Raw genomic sequence first — 13,177 nt, 5'->3', positions numbered from 1 at the left:
GACAAAATACCGTTGAGCCAAGTACAAACACATACTCCCTCCGTCCCTCCCATTTCTTATCAAATGGGTTGGACACGGAGGTTAAGAAATATGTATAAAGTAGTGAAAAAGAGAAAGAAAAGTGGGTGAAGTGGTGGGACACATTGATTTTTAATGTATAAAAAGAAGATAGTGGAGTAAAAGTAGTGTGAAAAGGAAAGAAAAGTGGAGAAGTGGTGGGACCCATTGACTATATTTGGTAACTTTTGAAATGTGAAGAATTGGATGGGACACCCCAAAAAGGAAAGTGTAAAGAAATGGAAGGGACGGAGGGAGTATGTATCATCATCTTGACAATTTACTGATACCAGATTACCTCCAGGTTTACTCGACAGGCATGCTCTCCGGCAGCTTTCAGTGTTGCAGTTGCTTATTGGTATCGTAGTGTTGTTGGTTATTGGATGACCGCCTCTAAATTTTGGGACCACTTTCTCTCTTCTTTGTATACTACACCTGTAACAATAAATAAATATATTATAATATTCAATCAAATATTGGTCAATTTGATACCATGGTAAATGATAAATTCTGTTAGATCTCGAGGTGTTGGGAGGATGGTTTACCAGAATCATATATTATATTCTAACAAAGATTCTCAGAATCAAGTTGTCGAAAAGTAAAGACACAAATTTCGCAGAACGAAGCTGTAACATCCAGGTCTTAAAATCATGATCTATTAGTCATCTGCAATAGACTTGTAGATTATCTACTCCTCTACTCCATATAGACAATTACAGTTTTCATGTTCAAATTTAGAGTCGCGGATTACATCCTAATTATTAATACACCAGGCTAGGGAAAAAACATTGATTTGTTTAATTCTGATTTATTCTTAAGGTCAATGTAAAATATATGTATTTCATCAGGATCATACTTTTTGTGTGTTACAAAAGTTTACAAATTTTTTGAATTGTTAGTATATATATGTTAAATGTGTATATACGTTGTTATCAAAAAAACCTATATGGTAAGATATTGAAGTAAACTAAAATTTAACATTTAGACTAATTTGATACATATACAATTATTACATTAGCTTCACCTGGTTATTAATTTTTAGCATATAGTTTAGCTATAAAGTAAGTACGGATTTTTCTTGGCTAGCTATGAGTGTATTGATTTTAATGTGAATGGTTCTTCTTCCTAACATAAATTTTTCTAGTATGCATTTGTTGTACACTCCAATATGAAGATTGGTCGATGACTTTTGATGGATTAAGAGTCTATTTGGAAGTGCCGTTAAAAATGGCTGTGCTGTCAGAAAAAATGCTAGTAAAAAAAGTGTTGTGGTAGAAATCAGATAATTGTTTGTTAATTTTTTGAAATTTGCTTATTTTGATTTATAATATAAAAAATAATGTTTTTGATGAGGTTTGACAATGAAATTTGTAACAGCTTTCCGAAAAAATGGAAAAGCAGCTTTTTTCAAAAGTATAAGAGGACTTGCTTTTTCTAAAAGCAGCTTTTCAACTAAAAGCTGATGTTCGGAAAAACTGTTGTTAGATTTACCAAATAGTTTTTCATCTGTTTTTCAGCAAAAAACTGTCGTTGCTGTCTGCAACAGCAACCCAAACAGTACCTAACTCTATTCCGGATAAGTTTTCAAACAGCCAAATAGGTCTTTTGATGGATTAACTCTATTCCGGATAAGTTCTCAAACAGCCGATAGGTAATTGTTATGTATTCTTAAGGGTTAATTTGGATGGCCGCATAAAGTTCAGTACTTTACACATCGGGATGATGGTTTTCCAAAGCATTCAAGATAGATTAAGAAGTCGAAAATGTCTGCAAACCAAGTAAGCATCTGGAATGGGTTGATAGAGTTATCCGTTTGTCATCCCCATGGTCTTGGGTTCGATTCTCACCTATATCGAATTTAATATAGAACAGATGATACTAATGAATATCCTTTAGGCTTATCAAAAAAAAAAGTAAGCACCAGGGCAGGAAAGATTGTCTCAAACTATTTGTGCATGGCTTTCATTGTTCAAATAAACAACTCCTGCTCGGGTCAATCTTGAATTAACATTCCCTCAGGATTCACTGCGGTTCATGATTACAACATTATGTCGAGATCATGTAGTTTGATGGTATTTCCAAATATCATCATGTTCAATTTCTTGTTGGTTAATGGTCTCTACATTTTTCCTAAAGAAAGCAGGCACAAGCATGCATGTTTGATATCTTTTTTTATCTTGAATTTCATGCCTTCGCTTTTGTCTTGTCAATAAGCCCGAGAAGAGTCATGCACTAAGATTAAAGATTATTTAACCGTCTCGACTTTCCTATAAATACTACACTGAAACAAGAGAAAGAACCAGAGCTAAGCATTGATCATCTGAGAATTCATCAAATATGAAGAATAAGAGTGCGGAACATGTATTTGGAATTCCAACAAGCTCAACAGCATATTCATCTGAGAAGTCACGCAAATGTCTATCTATCAGTGCTAATTATTTTGAGAAGTCACACAAAGGACGTCTGTATTTCCCTTCTAATCAATACTTTGCATCTCCTAAATACAGGCAAAGTAAGCACAAATCCATTTTTGTTTTTCCTAAAATTTAGAGAGCCATTCAAGCGAAGACGTAAATGATCCGTCAAGGAAATACGTGGATATAATTACGAAAGATATTTTGAGTTCTGGTTCATGGGTTTCTTAAACATCAATATTCATCTTCACTAGCAGTGTATGAAGAACACTGATGCATAGTCAATGTGGCCATGCGAATTCGAACTTTCTGTAAGATCCTGTATAGCTTCTTCCTTTATGCCAATGATAATTTTCGTTTCATAAGCCTGATAATTGCAGGTTATTCTGATGCTTTTCAGCTATAATATTATAAGATCCTGTATAGGTTATTCTGATGCTTTTCAACTATAACTCGTATGTTTTCGCTATTGTACTTGAACCATCCGACCAATCGAAAAACTCTTTCACACACTTTTTTTTATTTGGGACTTTAGATATTTCAAAGGAGACACTTTTCCAGATAATAAACTCGAATTCAACAAAAGAAAACCACAATCAAGAAGTTAATAAATCTTTCTGCTACGGTAATACTCATCTAAAATATATTTAAAAAAATTACATGAAGGGTGTAATTCAATCTTGGGGTAAAATACCATTGAGCCAAGTACAAACACATGTATCAACATCTTGACACTTTACTGATGCCAGATTACCACCAGGTTTACTCGACAGACATGCACTCCGGCAGCTCTGACTGTTGCAGTTGTTTACCGGTATCGTCGTGTTGCTGGTTATTGGATGGCCGCCGTCTAGATTTTGCGACCACATTCTCTCTTCTTTGTTCGCTACACCCGTAATAATAAATAAATATTTTGTAACAGTTAGTCGAAGATCGGGTCAATTTGGCTTATCGAAAACTGAAAGAGATATGTAATTTGGGACAAAGAAACGTTCATACCGACTGTAACAGGCAAGTTTATGCTAAGTGTTGCATAAACGACACAAATGCAGAGAATTCCAAATATGATTTTGCCCATAACTCTGTTTGCTTGCAAATGGAAAGTTTAAAAACTGCCTAATTATTGTTTCTAGCTTCTCAATTACTTGTGGTCTCAGACGTACTAGAGACAGAAAGGAATTTATAGGGAAAATATGTGGCGTGCATTTAATTAATATTTATTATTCCATAAATACTCACCTAAAATCTTCATGCTGTTTATGTATACTTTTTATAATGATATTTTTTTACAAAAGAGATCTGGCTTCTTGTCTTTAGCGGTTAGATTTTAGGAAAATTTGTAAAAATATGATAGCATGTCTTATGTGTGAATGTTCTGACCACATGTTTTTAAATGCAGCTTTTAATTATTTTTTATTTTACTTTCTTAAATGTAGTATTTATTTCTGACATTTATTTTATTGATATATAACTGATTTGAGTATAGATATTAAAGCTTCATTTAATAATTAAATGATGTCAGTATTTATTTAAACAGATTTACATTGTGTTTGATAACATATAATTTATTTTAAGCTGCATATCATTTCAAGTACATAGTCATGGGTCAGAATAACTTTTTGACTATATTATCCGAACTTGTTTAAAAATGTCTAACATAGATATCTATCCGAGTGTCTCGACAATATTTTGAATTTTTTTATTTATATATTTTTGGCTTAAAATAAATGTTGGAGTTTCCACATTTATGTACGGGTGCTAAAAAGTGACTAAATTCATTGTCAACTTGCAGTTACATCATTGAAATCCAAAAACTTGGAAACTGATCATAAAATTAAATTTAACTTGCTATTTTGTCATTGAACATTAATAGTTTGCACAATTGTTAACTCTAGTTTGATTTTAACGGAAAACATTAATACAGTTAGATCTTTGCGATTGTCATAATGAAAATTTTATTAGTTCAACAAATTAGGGTCCATTCGATTATGTATTAGCTTATAAGCATGTTTCATATTCATTATTTAGCAAAAATATGTGCTAATTTTCGGAAAAAGTACATATTTGCATATTTTTTCTAGAGATATGGACTTATTTGTGGAAAATAAGGTAAGCTAAATGGAGTCGTTTGAACTCGATATCTATTTAATAAAAATGCACCCATGAAATTAAAAAATATAAAGATATTTTTCGAAAAATTGACATTTTTCTACTATTATAAATTTTACGAAATTATAAAAACGCACCCATAAAAATTTGAATTTTATAAAATTATAAAAGTGCCCGCATAAATAAATATATTTTTCAAAAGATTGACATTTTCATCCGTTCCATGCATTTCGTTAACGACACTGACGACAACTATCTAGATACAAAGTTCAGTTAGTTGATTGCGAATTTTTAAAGTTTAGTACTCAATTGCATGCAAGTTGGTCATAAATTGAGTGACTAAAAAGTCTATCAACCAACACCCAAAGAAAAATGGTCATAAATTGAATGACTAAAAAGCCTATTAACCAACAACCCCAAGGAAAATGAAGCGTAGGTGTAATATAGCTTAATTAGTATATGGATTTTATTTTGAAGTTAAGTCTTATATTGTCTATCCAAATCCTAAAAAACACATGACTACCGATACCTTCAAATTCCACTTTCAGCTGAATCTTTAAAAGTAGAGGGTATAGTTTCTTTTACATTAGTTCTCTAAAACTTCTGATGCTTAGCTCGAACCTTGTTCCAGGTAACTCTTTTAGTTGAATCTTCAAAAGTAGAGGGTATAGTTTCTTTAGTACTAGTCCTCTAAAACTTCTGATCTTTAGCATCGAACCTTGTTCCGGGTAATTTAACCATTCTATGAGCCCTTCCCAAAATTGGGAGTACTAAGGTTCGAGTTTTGTGCATTGGTACGCCCTTAAAGACTCTGCTGCCTTAAAGATCGTCGTATTCTTTTTATCTTATGTACCTCCAGCCCACGAAGAATGACAGTTTATAGGATCATCTAACCTGATTTACTGATTATTTCTCTGCTAAGGTCGTCACTGGTACAACATAATGAATTAGAAACCGAAAATGTAACTAGCAAAATATAGACTGAAAACTTTAGAAAGATAGTCACATTTTCTCACTAAGTCTTAATACAGGGCAGCTACAATAACATTGCAGCAGTATTATATATGCAGATTGTATTATGTAATCATCAACCGGTAACCGGTTTAGTTTGATTGTTACAGCTTTTCACCGGCAAAGCATGCAACTGATCAACCTTTCTCATTTCATTACTTTTGCCCCAGAGCACAGCATATAATCCGCATATTATAATCACTCCTCCAAGCACACTGTGATGAAAAAATTATATAAGAAGTGCAGTTATAGGTATTTCCTAATGTTGTACCAAATAATTGTTCCCATGCATTGGTACTGGGAAATCATCGAGTTGCAAACACTTACTGATCGCTTAAAACAAATATATATGAAGGTTATGCCAGAACATGAAGATAATAGTACCTTCCAAGGTGTAACTTTTCATCTAACAGCAAAGAAGCAGCAAAGACCCCTACCACAACCGTCAGAGGATTAAATGCCGAGACAAATATAGGGCCTCTCATTTGCACACACCAAGCAGCCATCGTAAATGCCACTCCAGAAGCCCCTATTCCCTGCAAGCTTCAGTTTAACTTCTTCCCAAATGAACACAAAATTTTGTACCATCTCTCTGCAAAGTATACGTAAAGTTTGTAGAAGGTTTAGTATAATTACGGAATAAGCAGCAGTGAAGAGCCTGATGTTGAAGCCTAATTTCCATTGACTCCAATCTCTCTCCAAGCAAAGCGTAAATATTGTGCACTGAACTGAAGCCACTACATTCATCAAGGCTATGCTGGTGTAGGGAAAAGGATACCGCTTGGTAATCTTGGCCTAGTATTGATAGCAATTACAAAATGTAACAGTTTTCTAGCGTAAAAATCTTGAAATGTTTTAGATTATAAATTCATAACATACCTGGACAGTCAACCAGAGAGCATAACAAAAAGAACCACAAAAACACAAAAAAATACCCAATAATTGGATTAATCGAGGATGTTCTTCGTGGCTAATACCATTTTTAAGAAGGTCAATGTGAGTGTTCCAGATATCTATACAAGGGCCTTTATAGAATGTCAGGATCATTGCACCAGTTACACCAACTATTGTTCCCAGCACTTTTACTTTCCCTGCCGCTCTATCCCAGCCTAACTTCTCCGACCTACGCACAATTTAGAGTGCATCACTGATCCAACAGCCAAGATGCATGTTTGTAGTACGGTAAAGATGTTTATGTGTTGGTGTACGCACCTGAGGCTAACAGCCAAGATAAAAGTCATGACGGGAACGAGATTGGTAGTTGCCATTGCAAATGTTGCTGAAGACATGGCCAAGCCCCGCAAATAGAAAGTTTGCGCTAGTGAAGCTCTGAAAGAAACTCATTTAATTAGCTGAATGCAAAACCACAAATATTAAAATATATGTTCACTATGGCCCTTCTGAATTGGCTTACCCAACTAAACCAGAAACAAATGTCTGGGAAAGTATTGTCCAGGTTAGCTTCATCAATTTATTCCTGTACACAAAATCAGAAAAACAAATCAACAATATTACATATCTAAATACAATTGAAAACAATTAAAGATGCATCTAGAAATATTAGATAGTACCCTTCAACGAAGAGTGCAAGGGGAAGCATAAAAGCAGCCGCAAACAAGAAGCGATAAGCAACCAATATGTTCAAGTTCATTCCATCCATTGCAGCCAACTTGTAGAATATATTCATCGCGGAAAATGACATCTGTACTACTATCATTACTAATGTTGGCTTCAATCCATTTGCTGAAACACGTAATTTCTCCATCTATAGCAATAACCTCTAAAGGCTAACCAAATCTACTATTATATACTAGGTGCACTTCACACAAAACAAAATCTGGTGCTAGCTGGTGCACATTTAGCGAATTTGGTTGGCTAGCATTCTTACATTCGACCTAGATCACATGAAATTAGTGTCGGGATCTTCTAGTAGACAGCGTATGCATTAATATCTATTGATTCTGCGTGACTGGTCATAGTCACACACAACATAAGACAAACTGATCAAATACAAATATCAAGAGAGCTGATGGACAAAGTTTGGCTCACCAGGCCAACTAGCTAGACTATTTACATGAAACTAAACATCATTCAGTACAAGTGTTAACTAGTTATATTGCTTACTCCATTGCAGACTAGCCATTAGTTTTGCGGCAAAGATATACACATAGAGGCTAATAAAACTCTATAACTACAGAACCATATATCAGTTTATATACTATAAATTAACATGATGTTACAAGTGACTAAACAACAAATTGGAACCACCTACAATTCAAGGATACAGAGTAATAGAACTGTTTCTGAAAATATCACTGTCTAATTTGAAGTTACTGATGAACAAATTGTTTCTGATCCAAATAAACATATGATCTCAATACAGATTACAGCTCCTGGTTTGCTGCAAATTAACAGAGTCAAGTTAGAGGTTTCCTGAACAGAGTCAAAGTTTAATTATTTTTTTTCTAAAATGAGTGGACTCTATTCTAGTTTTCTAACCTAATAGAAAATGATGTTAAAGATCATAAATGAGGTTTTTTTTAGCTATTATTTTTATGAAAAAGTATAATTCATTCACTCTTGATGATATAATAATCATGACAAAAATATGGATAATTTTGTTACTATTCATTTTTAATGAGTGCACCATTGAATTTTCTAATTGGTGTGAGATATATATATATATACATATATAATATCTCACCTTTTTTTGCTAAATAATATTAATTTGTTTATTGGGAAACGCTATGATATAGGAGTAAACCAAAAAATACTTATTTAATTGAAATAAGTTTTAATTTTTATAATTATGTAATATATAAAACAACTTAGAGCGTCAAATTCACTGTTTTAATTAAATAATAACAATAATATTATTAGTTGTAGTTTAAAAGTAACTCGTGACCTGACAAAAAAAATAAACTCGTGGAGAAGGTTTGCTCTTAAAATATTACAATCTTTCCAAATAAAATTACTAGTGTCCTTTAAAAGTAAATGACCATGTTCAACTATGGGTGATTAACATGTTTCAAACCATTCCAGCAAGCCATGGAAGAGGCGAAAGTGCAATCATTTTGGGTGTTGTAGTAAAAAAAATTTATAAACATATACTCCCTCCGTCCCCGTCAATAGTATACATTGGGGGACGGGGGCGCAGCACGGACTTTAATGCTTCAATATAGTATAATTCTGTAAATTATTTTTAAGATTTTCTTTTTTTTGTATAAAAGTATAACATTTATATTTTTATACAAAAAAGGAAAATCTTAAAAATAAGTTGTGGAACTATGTTTTATAAGAACCTTAAAAAGCGTGTCGAGCAGTGAAAAAGAAACGTATACAATTGACTGGGACAGAGGGAGTATTTTTTAAAGCATTTTGGTTGTTGAAGTCAAAAATTTTATAAACATATTTTTTTTAATCATCCAAGATCTATTTTTATAATTTTGAACATTTTTTAGCATCCTTTTATTTTGCACTAATACATACTTGATAAAAGAAACAGTAAACTATTTTACCCAAATCATTATCATCAATAGCTTTTTCTGGTTCTAATTTGAACCTAACCCTGCTTTGATAGAAAATTATTAATTTCTGGGGGCCTTGGCTTGACCTGTATGTTTCTAACATCTTGCCTAAAATACGATTCACATTCATTACCCCTTGCATTTCTCAAATGCAAGACTTTGTGAAAACAATGTACGTATTCACGAATGAATGAGGCCAAGAAAGAATCAACTAATTATATTTTTTGTTTAATAAGTAATACCATATAATATAAAATCACTTGGTTAATTGCAACTAATGTTCTGGTTAATTCTAATTCATTTCTTGGTCTGGCCAAGTTTAATAATCTAGGAAAGAAATTGTAGGTTTGGAGTTTGCTGCTAGATTAAATGTAGTTGAAAGAAATTCATTTCTAGCTGACATAACAAAAATTTATCTCCAACAACAAAGTACATAAAAATAATTAAGAAAAGGAAATTTAATGTTTAGCACAGCCGTTTATGTGACCCCAAATAGTACCGGTACAAGACCAACTGGGTTCATCGGAACAAGAAAAACACAAATTCATTTTGTCTGTTTTGTCTATCACCTTAATGGAAGTAGATTACGATGGCATACATGTCATAGCTCAGATTAACTGCAGCCCGCAATGCCGTCTTAACAACAACCTCAGCAGCTTTCTACAACAACACAAATAGCAAAATTAGAACTAATCAGTCAATTAATGAGACCACCTATTCATATAAATAAGTTGCAAAGCTTACCTAGTGGCTCTAAGTGGAACACAATCCACTACTCCCTGGTTACCCAACACATTCCATATATTGTCGGCACCAATGATAATAAATCGGTCGGCCTCCTCAACAACAGCTTCTCCAATCGAGTAATCCATATGATAATTCATTATTTCAACATCAATCGGTGTCACCCTGCCATTCTCAAATCGGGCTTTCACACCTCTAAACGGCCCTCTCATTGCTACATACAATCCTTCTCCTGCAACAATGGTTAATATGAAGTGATAACTAGTGTTGTCAGCAGAAATCCACCTTCTGAGGTCCCGACATCCTTCTTCTGTTAATTGCATATTCAGCAGACCTGAAACGTACATGAAAGTTAGTATGTGTTAAAATATAAATCAGACATTACAATTCTGAAGTTTTACCTCTTAAAGCACGGTCGATGTGCACTGATTGTTGCCTGGTGAGCCCATAAAATATTCCTGCAAACTGCCATCTGTTGTCTTGCATTTTAGCTCAGCATTTCTTCCAAATCTGTAAGAACTAATTTTAAGAACTTGGTTCCAAGACAATGACAATGACATGATCCCTCCTAAAAAAATTCATGTTCCAATGAAGGTTGCTTTCAGAGGTCCCTGCCCTTTCGGTCAAGATTAGAGATTCTTCTTGAAATAGAGGAATCTCTAATCTTATCTCCACAAGGATTATGCCAACGAAAATATGCTCTTGATATTATCTCCGAAGCAGGTTTGTTGGGTGCTAAGCCTGCGATTTTACCAATTCAACAAAATCATAAACTTGGTCATTTACCGGTGCATATATTAAGGATCCAGAAAAATATCGTAGACTTGTTGGACGTTTAATTTATTTGGCCGTTACACGCCCCGATTTGTCATACACGGTGCATATTCTTTCTCAATTTTTACAAAATCCTCGCCAAGAGCATTGGGATGCAGCATTACAAGGAGCTCCGGGGCAAGGAATTTTACTTCGCTCTGATAGTGAATTATCTTTGACTGGTTGGTGCGACTCTAATTGGGCTGCATGTCCACTTACACGGCGATCTCTTACAGGTTGGTTGGTATTTCTTGGACAGTCTCCAATTTCTTGGAAGACTAAAAAACAACATACAGTTTCTCGTTCATCAGCTGAAGCTGAGTTTCGTTCAATGGCCTCTATCACCTGTGAATTAAAGTGGTTGAAGGCACTATTGTTGAGTCTTGGTGTTCATCACAAGAAAGCTATTCCTCTATTTTGTGATCGTCAGTCGGCACTGCATATTGCCAAAAACCCCGTTTTTCATGAGAGAAGGAAACATATTGAGGTAGATTGTCACTTTGTGCCAGATGCTATTCAAGGTGGTATTATTTCTCCATGTTATGTTCCCACAACTGAACAACTGACAGATATATTTACAAAGGCACTTGGGAAGAAGCAATTTGATTTTTATTTTTCGCAAGTTGGGCATATCTGATCTAGATGCTCCAACTCGAGGGGGGTATTAGGAAAATATATTATATATTTAATATATTATATTTTGGATATTTATTTTATAGTCATAAATTGTAATATTGGGGTTGATATATATGCAACTCCAAACACATTATTTGAGAGAGTTTTTGAATGATTGAATAATAAACTACCCCTTATCAATTTTGTCAATGGGCCTTATAGATGGATTTAATTTAAAACACGAAAGTTGATTTGTTTATAAAAATATTTATTCAAAGGAATTTCCTTTTTTGCATGACAAAATTTGTTTATATTTTATTTTTAAATCTTTTGCTGAATTTGTAGTTGGTGATGTCTTAATTTATCATATTTCGTGAGATTATTCACACCCTTTTTTAGTTGATCTTTTATTGAACACACTTTTTTAAAATTGAATAAAGTTAATAAAATTTTATTATATTAAATTTGTTATAATATAAACTGATATAGGATAGTTCGCATTAAATAAATTTTCAAACTCTCCGGAGGTCGAATGTTGGAGATGTTTTCCCCCGTTATTAAGAAAAAAGAACCTCAAAAGACATTGGATTTTAAATTATTATTTGTTAATATATTGTTATTATTATTTTTTAAGAATTATAAATTTTTATATCTCAATTTCACTTTTATGCAATAATTTTAACGATATAACTATATAAGCAAAAAGAAAGCACTGTATTTTATTAAATTTTATACATCAAAGGCAGGACTTGATTGTGAAAACACCATTATCAAACATATGAAACCTGATTTGAACTTTCTCCTTAGCATGAGCAACTTGAGAAACTTCAACTTAAAATTTGGATTGTTGCCCAAAATTAAAAATGATGTGCAATACGTCAAACATTCAAAACAGAGTGTTTGATATGCTTTGCTACTGGAATTTTAGTCCAGATTCCAGATTCTGCAGAAGGAGAATACATTCTTTTTTGAAATGCCATTAGATTAAGATTGACAAGAGAAATAATCACTATTTTTTTTTTTGAGCAAGAGAAATAATCACTATTGATTCTGCGCAACTGGTCATAGTCACACGGAACATAAGACAAACATATCAAATACAAATATCAAGAGAGCTGATGGCCAAAGTTTGGCTTGCCTGGCCAACTAGTTAGACTATTATGTTGTGTTTGGTTGGGGGGAATGGAATGGAATGAAATGAAATGAGTAAATATACTTGAAACTAATAGAGATAGGAAGAAAATTTTGAAAAAAAATTGAGGAAGTGCAAAATTGCTATGATGAGATTTGAGAAGAAATTGAGAATGAGAGAGAATGAAGCATTCCATCTCAAATTGAATGTGTGAAATTTAGCACATGATGTAAGGAATGGAATGGAGGAATGAATGAAATTTCTTGAAAATTGTCCATAAAATAGTTCATTTTTCATTCCATTCCATCCGGAATCATTCACCCCAACCAAACACAACATTAGTCGGTTATATATGAAACTTAACATCATTCACAAGTGTTAATTAGTTATATTGCTTACTCCATTGCAGGCTAAATGGCTAACCATTAGTTTTGCGGCAAAGATATACACATAGAGCCTTATAACACTTTATAACTACAGAACTATATATATATATCAGTTTATACAGTTTATGGCCTTGTTCGTTTAGCAGAAGTCTTTTTGTTTCTGTTTTTCTTGACCTGTTTGTATAAATAAATATAAGCATTTTTAAAAAGTTGAAAATGTTAGTTTCCCGCTCACAACTTATGCTTCTTTTCCAAACACTTTATTAACTTATTTACTTCTCACTTTTAATTTACTTCTTTACTTTAAGCAAGTTTTTTAAGTTTGCCCAAACGGCCCCTATATATTAGACATTAACATGTTACAAGTTA

General features: G+C 33.1%; 1 protein-coding gene across 1 annotated transcript; it reads right to left on the bottom strand.

Annotated features, from left to right (window-relative positions):
• Window positions 1-5,376: 5,376 nt before the first annotated feature.
• On the bottom strand, window positions 5,377-7,679 carry LOC108194394 (WAT1-related protein At1g68170). Its single transcript, XM_017361342.2, has 7 exons — window positions 7,163-7,679; window positions 7,006-7,068; window positions 6,804-6,920; window positions 6,471-6,714; window positions 6,228-6,386; window positions 5,976-6,127; window positions 5,377-5,806 (listed from the first exon to the last, which is right to left on the bottom strand). The coding sequence occupies exons 1-7, from the start codon at window positions 7,354-7,356 to the stop codon at window positions 5,668-5,670; spliced, it is 1,068 nt and encodes a 355-aa protein (XP_017216831.1). The 5' UTR covers window positions 7,357-7,679; the 3' UTR covers window positions 5,377-5,667.
• Between the last annotated feature and the right edge of the window lie 5,498 nt (window positions 7,680-13,177).

The sequence above is a fragment of the Daucus carota genome, chromosome 7, assembly GCF_001625215.2.
Source record: "Daucus carota subsp. sativus chromosome 7, DH1 v3.0, whole genome shotgun sequence".
NCBI lineage: Eukaryota > Viridiplantae > Streptophyta > Magnoliopsida > Apiales > Apiaceae > Daucus > Daucus carota.
This window is presented reverse-complemented; position numbering and strand designations above follow the sequence as displayed.

What these genes read in the sequence shown, in the direction of transcription:
- LOC108194394 (XM_017361342.2), bottom strand. Translation starts at nt 7,356, where the DNA reads ATGGAGAAATTACGTGTTTCAGCAAATGGATTGAAGCCAACATTAGTA. An exon ending in CTTGCACTCTTCGTTGAAGG is followed by an intron (nt 7,069 to 7,162) that starts GTACTATCTAAT and finishes TTTTGTGTACAG; the next exon opens with GAATAAATTGATGAAGCTAA. An exon ending in CTCTCTGGTTGACTGTCCAG is followed by an intron (nt 6,387 to 6,470) that starts GTATGTTATGAA and finishes TATCAATACTAG; the next exon opens with GCCAAGATTACCAAGCGGTA.